Raw genomic sequence first — 19798 nt, 5'->3', positions numbered from 1 at the left:
CTTTTTTCAGAGAATTCATACATTCAAAATCTAAAGAAATTTACAGGAAAGCGCTTTATCACAATATATCATGATGTAATTCTATTGTTCTCTTGACTGATTTGAAAATTTAACACTGTCTTTTTCAGTTTTTTGTTCATGCTCTAACTTCCTTAATGATTTGGCCTCTCAATTTGATTCGAATTTAACTGATCATGTTAGTGTAAACAAAACACTAGTCTAACGTACAAAAATTTAAACCTGGTATCATTGATGAATGTTGACGGCAATATTATTGTCTTACCTCAAATCAATGCTGCAAAATGTGAGACATATTGAGGTTAATATGGTAGTTTGGGACAAGCTTAAAGTGACAACGTAAAAATTACCTAAACATTTAAGTTTACTTAGTTATTTTGAAAGGACAAATTTCAAAAATTTTAAATTATCACCTTGCTGTTATAGAAATATGACCTGTTTGCATTATCCGTGTGTCAATAACAAGCATATTACCTGCTGGAGTTGGCGTCATGTGCTGCCCTGGAAAATACATCACATCAGGGACCTGTTCATGCAAATCTTTGCTCCCATCAAATACTACAAGAAACAAGGCTCGGAACGTCATGAAGGTCTGGTGTGTTGTTAAATAAACATATTGTCCACCAAAATCCCAAAAGATAAGACGTCCAACTTTCATCTTATACTGCCCACTTTTGAGGACTTTTTCCATTTTCCTTCTTATTTCTTCTTTTGTCATTCTGGTTCTCGTTTTCTGTTTTACCGTGGAAGACACATTGGAGGATTTCTGAGGTGGTAGAGATAGTGCTGCTGTAGACTGTTCTGAGGGCAAAGAGGAAAGTGTGGTTTTGGCATAACTAGTTGGGCTTGTATCTGAAGCCTGTTCTAACTTTTCGGTTTGTTCAGAGTCTTCCTCTTCCAGTGAGGTCATTAAAACCTTATTGTACACAACATCCAGGGCATTATAAGCTTCTGAAATTATATTTAATACATCAGGCAAATCAAACCCAAAACAGGTTGTCAGAGCCAAATGAAGTATCTAAGGAAAATCAGAATTAAAGATAAATAAATTGCTTACCCAAGCGCAGTTGGATACGACCGCAGAGGTCCAACCCTGAACAGTTGAGGCAAAAATGGACACAATATTCGCGCTTGAGACAGGTCTGAATTTGGATTGTAATTAAATATTTGACACATAATAGGTTTCTGACACAGAATAACTGTAGTCAAAAAACTTAGAATTGGTTATATGATTTGAATTTATATTCAATTTTTTGCTTTTGTGCAATACACTATGCTGTTGCGAATTGACCCCCCCCCCAAAAAAAAAAAATTACCCCCCCCCCCCTTTTTTTGCATAAAAAAATAATATTTGAAAAAATTTTCTTTTTAATTTCTGAAATCTGAAATGAGAAAAAAAAAATGTTCCCCCCCCCCCCCCAATTTCTTTTTTACCCCCCCTTTTCTCCAAAAAAAAAAATTCTTTCCCTAAAGATATGGTCATTATCTCAATTCAAATTTCCAATGGATATTGCAACCATAATTACCCATTTAAATACATCATAAAAGTCTTAAAAATAGAAAATGTCATACATAATCATGTCTAAAATTAATATTCCTTAATCAGCATTTTTAATAGTAACTTCTAAAAATAAATTGACAGCTAATCACCTCAAGACAATAACTTAATAAACTATTAGGACTATAACCCCCAAAATCAATCCCAATCTTCCTTTTGTGGTTATAAACCTTGTGATTAAATTTCATAGATTTCTATTAACTTATACTAAAGTTATTGTCTGGAAACCAAATGTCTTAGGACGACGCTGACGACGTGATACCAATACACGACCGCACATTTTTTTGGGGTTGTATAAAACCTTTGTTATCAGGTGTAACACTCAAATGATGCTATTAAAATATTTTACAGAGAGGCATTTTAACTGATTGATTGATGAAATCATTGATTGTGGAAAATAAATGTCAATTCACTGCATGATTTTAACATTAAAAAAAGTAAATATCAAAATATAAAAACCTTAAAATCATTTTTTTAACAATAATATTAAGATTTTCATTAACAAATGATATTTAATATTGAATTAATTTGGTGCCTGAAAAGAAGTTACAAAATATATGACTACAATGTGATACTATCTAAATCAGTGCTTTAACATGTCTGCTTATATATAAAACGCAGCGGTCCACACAACAGCGTTTTTTAAAATATGGTTAGATGTTTCTACTTGTGCCTTTTCTCACCTGGATCAATAAGAATCCAACTTTTTGTCTCAATATCAAGGCCACAGCGACCTTCAACGAGAGAAATTCCATCAGTGGGATGTCGCCCTTCTGGTATGACATCACCAGCTAACAGCTTCACAAGAGTCGATTTCCCTACTGAAAATTGGCCGGTCACCATGCATCTCATATCAAAAGATTCATAGCTTCCCTTCCCTAATAAACGATTTAACATGGCAGACTGTTGCCCTTTCTTGATGGAATCTGAAAAAAAAAAATTAAGTTTGAAATTTGGAAATTTCATCATGTATGTCAAAAAGAATGTACGCATACCTCATGAACACACTCAAAGACAATTTGTTGCTCAGTCTATAGTTTTCTATGTTGTGCTTTGTGTACTATTGTTTGTCTGTTGGTCTTTTTCTTTTTTTTTAGCCATGGCATTGTCAGTTTATTTTCGACTTATGAGTTTGAATGTCCCTTCGGTATCTTTCACCTCTCTTTTTCTCCTCCAATTTTTGTTAAATAGAATGATAGAATGCCATCACCATCACTTGACTTGTGAGAGAAAATGATAGAATGATAGTACCGTAACATGACTTGTGAGAGGAAATGATAGAATGATAGTACCGTAACCTGACTAGTGAGAGGAAATGATAGAATGACATTACCATCACATGACTTGTGAGAGGAAATGATCGAATGATAGTACCGTAACATGACTTGTGAGAGGAAATGATAGAATCATAGTACCGTAACATGACTTGTGAGAGGGAATGATAGAATGACATTACCGTCACTTGACTTGTGAGAGGAAATAATAGAATGATAGTACCGTTACATGACTTGTGAGAGGAAATGATAGAATCATAGTACCGTAACATGACTTGTGAGAGGAAATGATAGAATCATAGTACCGTAACATGACTTGTGGGAGGAAATGATAGAATGACATTACCGTCACTTGACTTGTAAGAGGAAATGATAGAATGATAGTACCGTGACATGACTTGTGAGAGGTAATGATAGAATCATAGTACCGTAACTTGACTTGTGAGAGGAAATGATAGAATTACATTACCGTAAAATGACTTGTGAGAGGAAATGATAGAATAATAGTACCGTCACATGACTTGTGAGAGGAAATGATAGAATGATAGTACCGCAACATGACTTGTGAGAGGAAATGATAGAATGATAGTACCGTAACCTGACTAGTGAGAGGAAATGATAGAATGACATTACCATCACATGACTTGTGAGAGGAAATGATTGAATGATAGTACCGTAACATGACTTGTGAGAGGAAATGATAGAATCATAGTACCGTAACATGACTTTTGAGAGGTAATGATAGAATGACATTACCGTCACTTGACTTGTGAGAGGAAATGATAGAATGATAGTACCGTTACATGACTTGTGAGAGGAAATGATAGAATGATAGTACCGTAACATGACTTGTGAGAGGAAATGATAGAATCATAGTACCGTAACATGACTTGTGAGAGGAAATGATAGAATGACATTACAGTCACTTGACTTGTGAGAGGAAATGATAGAATGATAGTACCGTGACATGACTTGTGAGAGGAAATAATAGAATCATAGTACCGTAACATGACTTGTGAGAGGAAATGATAGAATGACATTACCGTAACATGACTTGTGAGAGGAAATGATAGAATGATAGTACTGTCACATGACTTGTGAGAGGAAATGATAGAATGATAGTACCGTAACATGACTTGTGAGAGGAAATGATAGAATCATAGTACCGTAACATGACTTGTGGGAGGAAATGATAGAATGACATTACCGTCACTTGACTTGTAAGAGGAAATGATAGAATGATAGTACCGTGACATGACTTGTGAGAGGTAATGATAGAATCATAGTACTGTAACTTGACTTGTGAGAGGAAATGATAGAATTACATTACCGTAAAATGACTTGTGAGAGGAAATGATAGAATAATAGTACCGTCACATGACTTGTGAGAGGAAATGATAGAATGATAGTACCGTAACATGACTTGTGGGAGGAAATGATAGAATGACATTACCGTCACTTGACTTGTAAGAGGAAATGATAGAATGATAGTACCGTGACATGACTTGTGAGAAGAAATGATCGAATGATAGTACCGTAACCTGACTAGTGAGAGGAAATGATAGAATGATAGTACGGTAACATGACTTGCGAGAGGAAATGATAAAATGACATTACCGTCACATGACTTGTGAGAGGAAATGATAAAATGATAGTACCCTAACATGACTTGAGAGGAAATGATAGAATGATAGTACCGTAACCTGACTAGTGAGAGGAAATGATAGAATGACATTACCGTCACATGACTTGTGAGAGGAAATGATCGAATGATAGTACCGTAACCTGACTTGTGAGAGGAAATGATAGAACCGTAACATGACTTGTGAGATGAAATGATAGAATGACATTACCGTCACATGACTTGTGAAAGGAAATGATAGAATGATAGTACCGTAACCTGACTTGTGAGAGGAAATGATAGAACCGTAACATGACTTGTGAGAGGAAATGATAGAATGACATTACCGTCACATGACTTGTGAGAGGAAATGATAGAATGATAGTACCGTAACATGACTTGTGAGAGGAAATGATAGAATCATAGTACCGTAACATGACTTGTGAGAGGAAATGATAGAATGACATTACCGTCACATGACTTGTGAGAGGAAATGATAGAATCATAGTAACATAACATGACTTGTGAGAGGAAATGATAGAATGATAGTACCGCAACCTGACTAGTGAGAGGAAATGATAGAATGACATTACCGTCACATGACTTGTGAGAGGAAATGATCGAATGATAGTACCGTAACATGACTTGTGAGAGGAAATGATAGAATGACATTACCGTCACATGACTTGTGAAAGGAAATGATAGAATGATAGTACCGTAACCTGACTTGTGAGAGGAAATGATAGAACCGTAACATGACTTGTGAGAGGAAATGATAGAATGACATTACCGTCACATGACTTGTGAGAGGAAATGATAGAATGACATTACCGTCACTTGACTTGTAAAAGGAAATGATAGAATGATAGTACCGTAACATGACTTGTGAGAGGAAATGATAGAATCATAGTACCGTAACATGACTTGTGAGAGGACATGATAGAACCGTAACATGACTTGTGAGAGGAAATGATAGAATGACATTACCGTCACATGACTTGTGAGAGGAAATGATCGAATGATAGTACCGTAACCTGACTAGTGAGAGGAAATGATAGAATGATAGTACGGTAACATGACTTGTGAGAGGAAATGATAGAATGACATTACCGTCACATGACTTGTGAGAGGAAATGATCGAATGATAGTACCGTAACCTGACTAGTGAGAGGAAATGATAGAATGATAGTACGGTAACATGACTTGTGAGAGGAAGTGATAGAATGACATTACCGTCACATGACTTGTGAGAGGAAATGATAAAATGATAGTACCGTAACATGACTTGTGAGAGGAAATGATAGAATGATAGTACCGTAACCTGACTTGTGAGAGGAAATGATAGAACCGTAACATGACTTGTGAGATGAAATGATAGAATGACATTACCGTCACATGACTTGTGAGAGGAAATGATAGAATGATAGTACCGTAACATGACTTGTGAGAGGAAATGATAGAATCATAGTCCCGTAACATGACTTGTGAGAGGAAATGATAGAATGACATTACCGTCACATGACCTGTGAGAGGAAATGATAGAATCATAGTAACATAACATGACTTGTGAGAGGAAATGACAGAATGACATTACCGTCACTTGACTTGTAAAAGGAAATGATAGAATGATAGTACTGTAACATGACTTGTGAGAGGAAATGATAGAATGATAGTACCGTAACCTGATTTGTGAAAGGACATGATAGAACCGTAACATGACTTGTGAGAGGAAATGATAGAATGACATTACCGTAACATGACTTGTGAGAGGAAATGATAGAATGATAGTACCGTCACATGACTTGTGAGAGGAAATGATAGAATGATAGTACCGTAACATGACTTGTGAGAGGAAATGATAGAATGATAGTACCGTAACCTGACTTGTGAGAGGAAATGATAGAATGATAGTATCGTAACATGACTTGTGAGAGGAAATGATAGAATGATAGTACCGTAACCTGACTTGTGAGAGGAAATGATAGAACCGTAACATGACTTGTGAGAGGAAATGATAGAATTACATTACCGTCACATGACTTGTGAGAGGAAATGATAGAATGATAGTACCGTAACATGATTTGTGAGAGGAAATGATAGAATCATAGTACCGTAACATGACTTGTGAGAGGAAATGATAGAATGACATTACCGTAACCTGACTTGTGAGAGGAAATGATAGAATCATAGTATCGTAACATGACTTGTGAGAGGAAATGATAGAATCATAGTACCGTCACATGACTTGTGAGAGGAAATGATAGAATGACATTACCGTCACATGACTTCTGAGAGGAAATGATAGAATCATAGTAACATAACATGACTTGTGAGAGGAAATGACAGAATGACATAACCGTCACTTGACTTGTAAAAGGAAATGATAGAATGATAGTACCGTAACATGACTTGTGAGAGGAAATGATAGAATGACATTACCGTAACATGACTTGTGAGAGGAAATGATAGAATGATAGTACCGTAACATGACTTGTGAGAGGAAATGATAGAATGATAGTACCGTAACCTGACTTGTGAGAGGAAATGATAGAACCGTAACATGACTTGTGAGAGGAAATGATAGAATGACATTACCGTCACATGACTTGTGAGAGGAAATGATAGAATGATAGTACCATCACTTGACTTGTGAGAGGAAATGATAGAATGATAGTACCGTAACATGACTTGTGAGAGGAAATGATAGAATGATAGTACCGCAACCTGACTAGTGAGAGGAAATGATAGAATGACATTACCGTCACATGACTTGTGAGAGGAAATGATCAAATGATAGTACCGTAACATGACTTGTGAGAGGAAATGATAGAATCATAGTACCGTAACATGACTTGTGAGAGGAAATGATAGAATGACATTACCGTCACTTGACTTGTGAGAGGAAATGATAGAATGATAGTACCGTTACATGACTTGTGAGAGGAAATGATAGAATGATAGTACCGTAACATGACTTGTGAGAGGAAATGATAGAATCATATTACCGTAACATGACTTTTGAGAGGAAATGATAGAATGACATTACCGTCACTTGACTTGTGAGAGGAAATGATAGAATGATAGTACCGTGACATGACTTGTGAGAGGAAATGATAGAATGATAGTACCGTAACATCATGACTTGTGAGAGGAAATGATAGAATGACATTACCGTAACATGACTTGTGAGAGGAAATGATAGAATGATAGTACCGTCACATGACTTGTGAGAGGAAATGATAGAATGATAGTACCGTAACATGACTTGTGAGAGGAAATGATAGAATGATAGTACCGTAACCTGACTTGTGAGAGGAAATGATAGAATGATAGTACCATAACATGACTTGTGAGAGGAAATGATAGAATGATAGTACCGTAACCTGACTTGTGAGAGGAAATGATAGAACCGTAACATGACTTGTGAGAGGAAATGATAGAATTACATTACCGTCACATGACTTGTGAGAGGAAATGATAGAATGATAGTACCGTAACATGACTTGGGAGAGGAAATGATAGAATCATAGTACCGTAACACGACTTTTGAGAGGAAATGATAGAATGACATTACCGTAACCTGACTTGTGGGAGGAAATGATCGAATGATAGTACCGTAAAATGACTTGTGAGAGGAAATGATAGAATCATAGTACAGTAACAAGACTTGTGATAGGAAATGATAGAATGACATTACCGTCACTTGACTTGTGAGAGGAAATGATAGAATGATAGTACCGTTACATGACTTGTGAGAGGAAATGATAGAATGATATTACCGTAGCATGACTTGTGAGAGGAAATGATAGAATCATAATACCGTAACATGACTTTTGAGAGTAAATGATAGAATGACATTACCGTCACTTGACTTGTGAGAGGAAATGATAGAATGATAGTACCGTGACATGACTTGTGAGAGGAAATGATAGAATGATAGTAGCGTAACATGACTTGTGAGAGGAAATGATAGAATGACATTACCGTAACATGACTTGTGAGAGGAAATGATAGAATGATAGTACCGTCACATGACTTGTGAGAGGAAATGATAGAATGATAGTACCGTAACATGACTTGTGAGAGGAAATGATAGAATGATAGTACTGTAACCTGACTTGTGAGAGGAAATGATAGAATGACATTACCATCACATGACTTGTGAGAGGAAATGATAGAATGACATTACCGTCACATGACTTGTGAGAGGAAATGATAGTACCGTAACATGACTTGTGAGAGGAAATGATAGAATCATAGTACCGTAACATGACTTGTGAGAGGAAATGATAGAATGACATTACCGTAACCTGACTTGTGAGAGGAAATGATAGAATCATAGTACCGTAACATGACTTGTGAGAGGCAGTGATATTGTTGTCTTTTTTCAAAACTACCTCTACCGTTTTTTATTGGGAAAAATGCATATTTTTTATGGAAATTGGGAAATTTGTATATTTTATTCTAAACACATCACCGATTTTTTGCTGACCTTTGCTGTCTTTTTTGCACTGTTGTTTTCATGTATATTTTGGCTGTCAGACATTTTCAACTTGAAAGGTACTTTTCGGAGAGGGGAAAGAAACAGAAGCAATGATGGTACTTAATGCATTGAAAACCACGTGTTACAAACACCATGATGATTGTGATCAGAAAACCGGATCTCAAAAGTGCTTTCTAATATCAAAATAATAACACGAATACGATATTTACAAACATTTACTACCAATGCCATCACTGTTTGGGGAAAATGTAAATCTTTTTGGGAAGAATTTTAAGCCATTTTTTTTAGTAATTGGGAATTTTCTCTAGGGGAAAAAGCCGAATTTCGGTTGTAATTTGAGGCAAACACTATCACTGAGAGGAAATGATAGAATCATAGTACCGTAACATGACTTGTGAGAGGAAATGATAGAATGACATTACCGTCACATGACTTGTGAGAGGAAATGATAGAATCATAGTAACATAACATGACTTGTGAGAGGAAATGATAGAATGACATTACCGTCACTTGACTTGTAAAAGGAAATGATAGAATGATAGTACCGTAACATGACTTGTGAGAGGAAATGATAGAATGATAGTACCTTAATCTGACTTGTGAGAGGAAATGATAGAACCGTAACATGACTTGTGAGAGGAAATGATAGAATGACATTACCGTCACATGACTTGTGAGAGGAAATGATGGAATGATAGTACCGTAACCTGACTAGTGAGAGGAAATGATAGAATGATAGTACGGTAACATGACTTGTGAGAGGAAATGATAGAATGACATTACCGTCACAGGAAATGATAGAATGATAGTACCTTAACATGACTTGTGAGAGGAAATGATAGAATGATAGAACCGTAACATGACTTGTGAGAGGAAATGATAGAATGACATTACCGTCACGTGACTCCTGAGAGGAAATGATAGAATGATAGTACCGTAACATGACTTGTGAGAGGAAATGGTAGAATGATAGTACCGTAACCTGACTTGTGAGAGGAAATGATAGAAATGTAACATGACTTGAGAGAGGAAATGATAGAATGACATTACCGTCACATGACTTGTGAGAGGAAATGATAGAATCATAGTACCGTAACATGACTTGTGAGAGGAAATGATAGAATGACCTTACCGTAACCTGACTTGTGAGAGGAAATGATAAAATCATAGTACCGTAACATGACTTGTGAGAGGAAATGATAGAATAACATTACCGTCACATGACTTGTGAGAGGAAATGATAGAATAATAGTACCGTTACATGACTTGTGAGAGGAAATGATAGAATGACATTACCGTCACATGACTTGTGAGAGGAAATGATAGAATGATAGTACCGTAACATGACTTGTGAGAGGAAATGATAGAATGATAGTACCGTAACCTGACTTGTGAGAGGAAATGATAGAACCGTAACATGATTTGTTAGAGGAAATGATAGAATAACATTACCGTCACATGACTTGTGACAGGAAATGATAGAATGATAGTACTGTAACATGACTTGTGAGTGGAAATGATAGAACCGTAACATGACCTGTGAGAGGAAATGATAGAATGACATTAACGTCACATGACTTGTGAGAGGAAATGATAGAATGATAGTACCGTAACTTGACTTGTGAGAGGAAATGATAGAATCATAATACTGTAACATGACTTTTGAGAGGAAATGATAGAATGACATTACCGTCACATGACTTGTGAGAGGAAATGATAGAATGATAGTACCGTGACATGACTTGTGAGAGGAAATGATAGAATGATAGTACCGTAACATGACTTGTGAGAGGAAATGATGGAATGACATTACCGTAACATGACTTGTGAGAGGAAATGATAGAATGATAGTACCGTCACATGACTTGTGAGAGGAAATGATAGAATGATAGTACCGCAACATGCCTTGTGAGAGGAAATGATAGAATGATAGTACCGTAACATGACTTGTGAGTGGAACAAGTGAGAATAAACAATCCAAATGCTACGGCAAAAAGTTCTTTAATTTATTGAAGAAAGAAGTTTGACAGACCCATATCGATAACTTTTTCCAGATGTACTATCATTCTATCATTTTAAAGTAGTTTTTTTTATTCTTTTCACTGAAAACTTTCTAAACAGCCTCAAAAATTGTAATGTATTTCCAAGCTATCGATCAGATCACTCTATGATTTTGCTCGATTTAGAATTTACCCTTTCATTAGGGGAAAAAGTAAAATCACAAAAAATACTGAACTCTGAGGAAAATTCAAAAAGGAGAGTCCCTAATCAAATGGCAAAATCAAAAGCTCAAACACATCAAACGAATGGATAACAACTGTCATATTCCTGACTTGATTTAAGAAAGTTTAACAAATCTTTATTATATGATATAGAATATATAAATACTACTAAACGAAAAATACAGAAAGTGAAAAAACAATAGTGTGCTTTAGTTTATAATTTGCAAAATATCGACAAAATAGATAACGAAAACATTCATTTTAGAATTAACTGCCAGCTTTTGCTTGAGACTCTTCTGCTGGAAATTAGGGGAAAAACAATTTCATATTAAAGTTAAACAAGAGTGCACATGCTGAAATGTCTCACCTTCTTTACTAACCATTGATATTATGTTGATAGTCCTAAATATAAAGCTTTACTACAACTATCACATAAACTTAACTTGATCCAAGAAAACGAGGTCAAGGTCATATAAACCAGACGAGAAATACATGTACACCTTACAATCATTCAATACACTATAAATATAGTTGACCTATTGCTTATAGTTTCTAAGAAACAGACTTAACCAAGAAAACTAAACATTGACCAATGAACCATGAAAATGAGGTCAAGGTCAGATGAACCATGTCAGGCAGACATGTACAGCTTACAATCCTTCCATACAACACATAAAGTTGACCTATGGGTTATAGTTTAAGAAAAACAGACCAAATCATAATAAACTGCTTCGCTGAGCGCAGCAGGATACGACCGCAGAGGTCCAACCCTGAACAGTTGGGGCAAAAATGGACACAATATTCAAGCTTGATACAGGTCTGAATTTGGATTGTAATTAAATATTTAACACATTATAGGTTTCTGACACAGAATAAATGTGGTCAAAGAACTTGAAATTGGTTATATGATTTGGATTTATATTCAATTGAAGATTTTGTGTAATACACTGCTGTTGCGCAATACTTAATAAATCTGTTTTCAGACTATATACAAAGAATTAGCAAAATAAATTGTGACCCCCAATTTTTCTTTGAAAAATTGACAATTTCTTAAATCTTGAAGAAAACAAATTAACCCCCTCCCCAAAAAATTTTTTCCCAAAAAAATATTTGAAGAAATTTTCTTTTTAATTTCTTAAATCTTGTGGAAAAAAAATTTGCCCCCTCCAAAATTTTTTTTTTTCAACCCCCCCCCCCCCCTCCAGTCTGCTTGTTTTAGACCTTTTTTTACCCCTAATTCCTGAACGGTTTGGGCAATTACCCCCCAAAACAATCCCAACCTTCCTTTTGTAGTATAGAACCTTTTGGTTAAATTTCATAGAGATCCATACACTGAAACTAAAGTTATTGTGCGAAAACCGAATGTCTTCGGACGACGACGAAACCGACGACGTGATAGCAATATACGACCCCAAAATTGTTTTGCGGTCGTATAAAAACTAAACACTGAGAAATGAACCGTGAAAATGAGGTCAAAGTCAAATAAAACCTGCCAGACTGACATGTACATTGTAAAATATTTTCATACACCAAATATAGTTGACCTATTGCATATAGTATTAGAAAAGAAGACCAAAACACAAAAACTTAACTTTAACCACTGGACATGTACACCTTACAATCATTCCATACACCAAACATAGAAGACCTATTGCTTATAGTATCTGAGATATGGACTTGACCACAAAAACTCAACCTTGTTCACTGATCCATGAAATAAGGTCGAGGTCAGATGAAAACTGTCTGACGAGCATGAGGACCTTGCAAGGTACGCACATATTAAATATAGTTATCCTATTACTCCTAATAAGAGAGAAATTAACATTACAAAAAATCTTAACTTTTTTTCAAGTAGTCACTGAACCATGAAAATGAGGTCAAGGACAATGGATCACTATCCCTATGTCGAGATTCTGTGACAAAAGTCGCAGGCTCCACAAAAATGATTACATAAGTGAATTTTCTAAGTCCAAGGACAATACCTCTGCACAAAATCATTAGACCCGAACAAAATTCAAACTTGATCTGTAACTTGTCATGATAAAACTATACACCAAATATCAAATCAATATCTTCAACTATGAAGAAAAAAAGTGTGGAAAACTGATTTGCCGGACTGACGGATGGACAGACAGACAGAGTGCAGACCTAAAATCACCTTCGATTTTGTCGGTAGGAGACCAACAACAAAACTCCCGTAACTGATGGTTTTTCAGCACAGTTCTATAAATATTTTTGGTGGAATCTTCAAATTTTTATTGTAAATTCTTACAACAATGGTGCAAAATCAAAGAACTATCTGTTACACAAAAACAAGGTATTATTACTTGTTTACCAAAAGGGAATAAACCCCACCAAGAATGTGTCCATAGTACACGGATGCCCCACTCGTACTATCATTTTCTATGTTCAGTGGACCGTGAAATTGGGGTAAAAACTCTAATTTGGCATTACAATTAGAAAGATCATATCATAAGGAACATGTGTACTAAGTTTCAATTGATTGGACTTCCAACTTCATCAACAAGAGTGCACACGCTGAAATGTCTCGCCTTCTTTACTAATCATTGATATTATGTTGATAGTCCTAAATATAAAGCTTTATTACAACTGTCACATAAACTTAACATTAACCAAGTAAACTAAACATTGACCAATGAACCATGAAAATGAGGTCAAGGTCAGATGAACCATGCTAGGCAGGCATGTACAGCTAACAATTCTTCCATACAACAAATATAGTTGACCTATTGCTTATAGTTTAAGAAAAACAGACGAAAACACAAAAACTTAACACTGAGCAATGAACCTTGAAAATGAGGTCAAGGTCAAATAAAACCTGCGTGACTGACATATAGACCATAAAATATTTCCATACACCAAAAATAGTTGAACTATTGCATATAGTATTAGAAAAAAAGACCAAAACTCAAAAACTTAACTTTGACCACTGAACCATGAAAATGAGGTCAAGGTAAGATGACACCTGCCAGCTAGACACGTACACCTTACAATCATTCCATACACCAAATATAGCTGACCTATTGCATGCAGTATTAGAAAAAAAGACCAAAACTCAAAACCTTAACTTTGACCACTGAACCATGAAAATGAGGTCAAGGTCAGATGACACCTGCCAGCTAGACATGTACACCTTACAATCATTCCATACACCAAATATAGTAGACCTATTGCATACAGTATAAGAAAAACAGACCAAAACACAAAAACTTAACTATAACCACTGAACCATGAAAATGAGGTCAAGGTCAGATGACACCTGCCAGTTGGACATGTACACCTTACAGTCCTTCCATACACCGAATATACTAGACCTATTGCTTATAGTATCTGAGATATGGACTTGACCACGAAAACTTAACCTTGTTCACTGATCCATGAAATGAGGTCGAGGTCAAGTGAAAACTGTCTGACGGGCATGAGGACCTTGCAAGGTACGCACATACCAAATATAGGTATCCTATTACTTATAATAAGAGAGAATTTAACATTACAAAAAATCTGATTTTTTTTTTCAAGTAGTCACTGAACCATGAAAATGAGGTCAAGGACATTGGACATGTGACTGACGGAAACTTCGTAACATGAGGCATCCATATACAAAGTATGAAGCATCCAGGTCTTCCATCTTCTAAAATATAAAGCTTTTAAGAAGTTAGCTAACGCCGCCGCCGCCGCCGCCGGATCGCTATCCCTATGTCGAGCTTTCTGCGACAAAAGTCGCAGGCTCGACAAAAATTACCTTGACCAAAAACTTTAACCTGTAGCAGGACAGTATTATTTTCTATGTTCAGTGGGCCGAAAAATTCGGGTCAAAACTCTAATTTGGCATTAAAATTAGAAAGATAATATCATAGGGAACATGTGTACTCAGTTTTAAGTTGATTGGACTTCAACTTCATCAAAAACTACCTTGACCAAAAACTATAACCTGAAGCTAGACAGACGGACGGACGAACGCACAGACAGAAAAACAAAATGCCCCTAGGTAGGGCATAAAAACTGGTGGCTAATATCTTTACTGAAAACTGTGTATAAAATTGGATCAGCAGCTATTTCAAACAGATTTAAGAGTGTCCTCGATAAATTAATCAATTTTGATCAGACTGGTTTTATAAGTGGGAGATATATTGGGGAAAATATAAGTATATTACAATATACAGAGGAACATGAAATACCAGGGCTTTTACTATTGATTGATTTAGAAAAGCTTTTGCTCCATATCATGGGATTTTTTTATGAATGTTTTGAATTTTTTGAATTTTGGTGAATCTATCATTAATTGGGTCAAAGTTTTTTTTACAATTATATCAACTCTGCTGTCATCCAGGGGGGAAATCTTTCAAATTTTTTTAGGATTGGAAGAGGTTGTAGACAAGGAGATAAGCTGTCTCCCTACCTTTGCATTTTATGCGCTGAAAATAAGGGGAAATAGTGACATTAGTGGTATCAAGGTCAAATGGGTTGAACATAAATTGTCACAATTTGCTGACGACACTTCTTTGATTTTGGATGGGAGTGAAACATCCCTGCAGGAATCACTATTAGAATTAGACTGGTTTGTAAAAATATCTGGACTGAATATTAACTTCACAAAAACACAAGTTATTTGGTTTGAGACTCACAGAGCAAAATATATAGTACAGATACATTATGTCCTGACAGAAATCTGTCTTGGGGTGAAACTACTTATACATTGCTAGGTATAATTTTTTATGTAGATCTTGAAAAAATTGCTAATATAAATTATTCTGTAAGAAGTGTACACATTAAAATACTTTAAAACAATGGTCTAATAGGAATTTAACTGTAATAGGAAGAATAACTGTGATTAAAACTCTAGTCTTGTCTATTGTAAACCATCTCATTATCTCTCTGCCAAACCCCTCAGATGATATTGTTAAGAGAACTTATTTATAAATACATATGGAACTCACCTATACATAGAGTTAAGAAGGATATCCTAAGGAGGTTTAAAAATGCTTAATTTGAATATGTCTTTTACAGCATATAAATCAACATAAATTAGGATTTTGAAGAGAAATAGTAATAGTGGCAAAATATTTTCATGTCAAATATAGTTAGGAAAATGTTGTTCAGTTGTGGTGTTGATTATATTAGACAACTTAATATGACTTTTCCGATCAATTTGTTGGGTTTTTTTTTCATTATTTTTCATTATAATATTATAAGGTGAATATAAGCAGATATCAAGGTTTCCAAATATTAGAAACAAGTTATTATAAATCATTTCAGTCAGTATCTGAATAATTAACATTAGATGATTACCTTCAACTACAGGTGCTGCAGGTTCCTGTAAATGGGTGTCAGTAGTTACTTCTGGGGATGTCTTTGACATGGCATCCTACAAAAGAAAAAAATGTAATAAACTGTCATTCCCCATGTGAAAACTTGTCAAATATTTAAAACATCTATCTTAAACGCCCATTTTTTGCCATTGTAAATTTAGATTCTAAGAACAATTTAAAATTTGCCCATAAAGTGCACACAATGTTTGGAAATGCATAAGATCAAGAAATACACACGTCAGACACATTATTATGACAACCAGTTCTTATGGAGAAGCAGGGCATACACATTTTTAAGTTGTCAGTTCGAACAGGCTGGTGATACAACCCATACTATCTAGCTCTCGAGACAGGCACCCTACAAAAGACCACAGTCATGATTGTGTGCCAGCGACTGGGGTCATAAATCCTAATACCTGAATAAGGGACGACAAATAATAATTTACTAATGTTTTTTAATGCTCTGTCCTTATTTCAGATTATTTATATTTTTATTTCTTTTTGTATTTCTATCAGAAGCAGTTATTGCCCAGTTTGAAAACAGTTGTGGTTATCAGCCATATAGTCATTAAGGAGAAAATGCATCATTTCTTAAAGTATGTTTTTCTATATTTGTTTTTATTTCTCCTATTGTTTAATTAGTCCAAAGACAGGAGTAAAAATACGTTGATGGGGACATTTCTAGTTCTTTCTACCTGTATATTCACATATATTTTACCATTATGTGATCTTTGGAAATGACGATAACACACACACTGAGGAAATGTACTGTAGAATTCTAAAGAATTTCCTACATTTCTATGCAATGTAGGATTTGTACTGTGTATAACTTTCAATGTTACGGAAAGCCAGAATGGAATAAGATGCCCAATTTACATCAGGCTGTTCATGCAAATAAAGGTGAATTTTTGTGTCCAACGAAATATAACAACGTTGTCAAAATCAAGACATGGAAAGATCCCCATGTAGGTTTGACTACAAGGATACGAGCATATTTACTCTAGAGATCTATTGATTTTGCGTTTATTATGTATCATGTTTGGTTTTTTTTTTCATGTTGGTCTTGTACACTTTAAGTTAGATCAGAAAAGCGCTTCGGACGCATGAAATTTATATCGTGTTGTTTTCATTTTTTACAGCACTGAGTCGACACCTCTGCTGGTGGACTATCAGTCCCCAGGGTATCATCAGCTCAGTAGTCAGTACTTCGGTACTGACATGATTTATAACAAATTATCTAAAATTGCACATTTATAAATTTTGAAATTATACAGAAACTATGGTTTCAACTGCCTCAGACAAAGTTGGCCTTAGATGGATTTGGCTATTTTTAGGTCCTTTTTTGGTGTATAGCTCTTCAACGTTTTCAGTCCTTTTACATTCTTGGCTTTCAAATATTTGGCTTTGAGCGTTCCTGATGGAGGTAGATCCAGAAAAGCTCTTCGGACCCATGAAAGTTATATCGTGTTGTTTTCATTTTTTAAGATGTATTTTATATTTATTTATTTTGCAGAGTATTTATATTTTATTAACAATCAAATGTCTTTGTTAGAACGATCATTTCAGTTTATCTAGACATTCTATGTAAACATCTATATAGATGGTAGGGGAAGGTAGGAATTAACAAAATCATTTTATGTTTTTTCAGAATCCAATATACATGATATATCTTAAACAAATCGCAGTCAGTACATGCTAAAGGAAAACTATGAATTAACCATATGGTAACAAGGAGTTACTACGAGCCTGAATCGCTTAATGCTTCACGTTAGTCAAAAACATAGAAATCAACAGACACTAGAGGCTGCCAGAGTAACAGCAAACCGGACTTTCCTGCAGAGGTCGAACCCAGAACAGTTGAGCAAGTATTTACAATACATTTAAGCTTAAAACAGCTCTGAATTTGGATTGTGATTGAATATTTGACACAGCATAGGTTTGTGACACAAAATGAATGTGGTTTAAGAACTGAAATACTTGAAATTGGACATTTAAATACCTATTATTTTTCAATATAAAAAATCTAAGTACATATTAGAATCAGCATATCAAAGAACACCAAGTATTCAATTTTTGATGAAATCAGACAAAAGTTTGATTTAAGACCCTTTGGACCTCAATGTGGACCAATTTGATAAAGGAGCCCACAATCCAAAATCTCTCAATACATGGTTAGTTGCAGCATTTCAAAGAACCCCATAAATAATTTTTTTGTTGAATCAAACAAAGTTTAATTTTGGACCCTGATTTGGACCAACTTGAAAACTGGGCCAAAAATCTAATATTTAAATACAGGTTTACATTCAGCATTTGAAAGAACCCTTTATATATATATTTAATTTATATTGAAATGAAACACAGGTTAATTTTATCCATAATATTTCCTGTGCAAAGGGAAAAAACTCAAACTGTATAAATAGTTCTCTAAAATAAGATATGATGCATTTTTTCAAATTATAATCAATAATATAATAACAACAACCAGTGATGACTAAGTTCTCTAAAATTAGATATGATTTCACACTCAAACATTGCTAGAATCAGCATATCAAAGAACCAAAGAATTCAATTTTTGATGAAATTAATCAAAAGTGTAATTTAGACCCTTTGGACCTCAATGTGGTATTATCTTATTAATAATGAAAAGAAATACAAGTTTAGATTAAGCATTTCAAAGAACCCTATATATATTCAATTTATGTTGAAATCAAACACAGTTTAATTTTGGACCCCAATTTGGACCAACATGAAAACTGGGTCCAAAATCAGAAATCTAAATATATGTTTATTAATAGACAATATAAGCTTAGTTTTTAAAGGAGTTTACTTTATCAAAAAAAAATTATATATAGCATTCAGAAAACTAGTTTTTACAGAATAACAAACACACTTGCCACAAAATTCTACAAACAATTTACTAAAGAAAAGAAGAAAAAAATCCTAAATTTTATTTATCACTAAAACAATGTCATTTCAAAATCTATAAAACTTATCAGTAACAAGAAATAATTGTAAGAGAATGCTGTTAAAAAGTCTCCCAAACAAAGCTCAAATAATTCGTCATTCCCATTGTCGCTTGACATTGGGCAATGTCCAGTACAAATTGGTTTATGATATGCATTAGTGACACCTATGGATTGACCCTGTATGTCATTCAAATCTTCTTGAAATAACGAACAGGAATTTATATGGTTTAGGGGTGGAGACCGTTTACAAGTTCTCAAAAGGGGGGGAGGGGGTGGATGATCCCCAGGGGACTCTCCCTTTACTT

General features: G+C 34.8%; 1 protein-coding gene across 7 annotated transcripts in view; it reads right to left on the bottom strand.

Annotated features, from left to right (window-relative positions):
• LOC127706048 (uncharacterized) overlaps positions 1-19798 on the bottom strand; it is a 502975-nt gene that overhangs the window by 42927 nt on the left and 440250 nt on the right. For all 7 annotated transcript variants that reach the window (XM_052210453.1, XM_052210456.1, XM_052210450.1 and 4 more), the window contains 3 exons: positions 16508-16583; positions 2260-2502; positions 493-969 (listed from right to left, as the gene is read on the bottom strand). In XM_052210453.1, coding sequence (XP_052066413.1) covers positions 493-969; positions 2260-2502; positions 16508-16583 — 796 coding nt within the window. The remainder of the gene's footprint in view (positions 1-492; positions 970-2259; positions 2503-16507; positions 16584-19798) is intronic.

The sequence above is a fragment of the Mytilus californianus genome, unplaced genomic scaffold (assembly GCF_021869535.1).
Source record: "Mytilus californianus isolate M0D057914Y unplaced genomic scaffold, xbMytCali1.0.p SCAF_6, whole genome shotgun sequence".
Lineage (NCBI taxonomy): Eukaryota > Metazoa > Mollusca > Bivalvia > Mytilida > Mytilidae > Mytilus > Mytilus californianus.
This window is presented reverse-complemented; position numbering and strand designations above follow the sequence as displayed.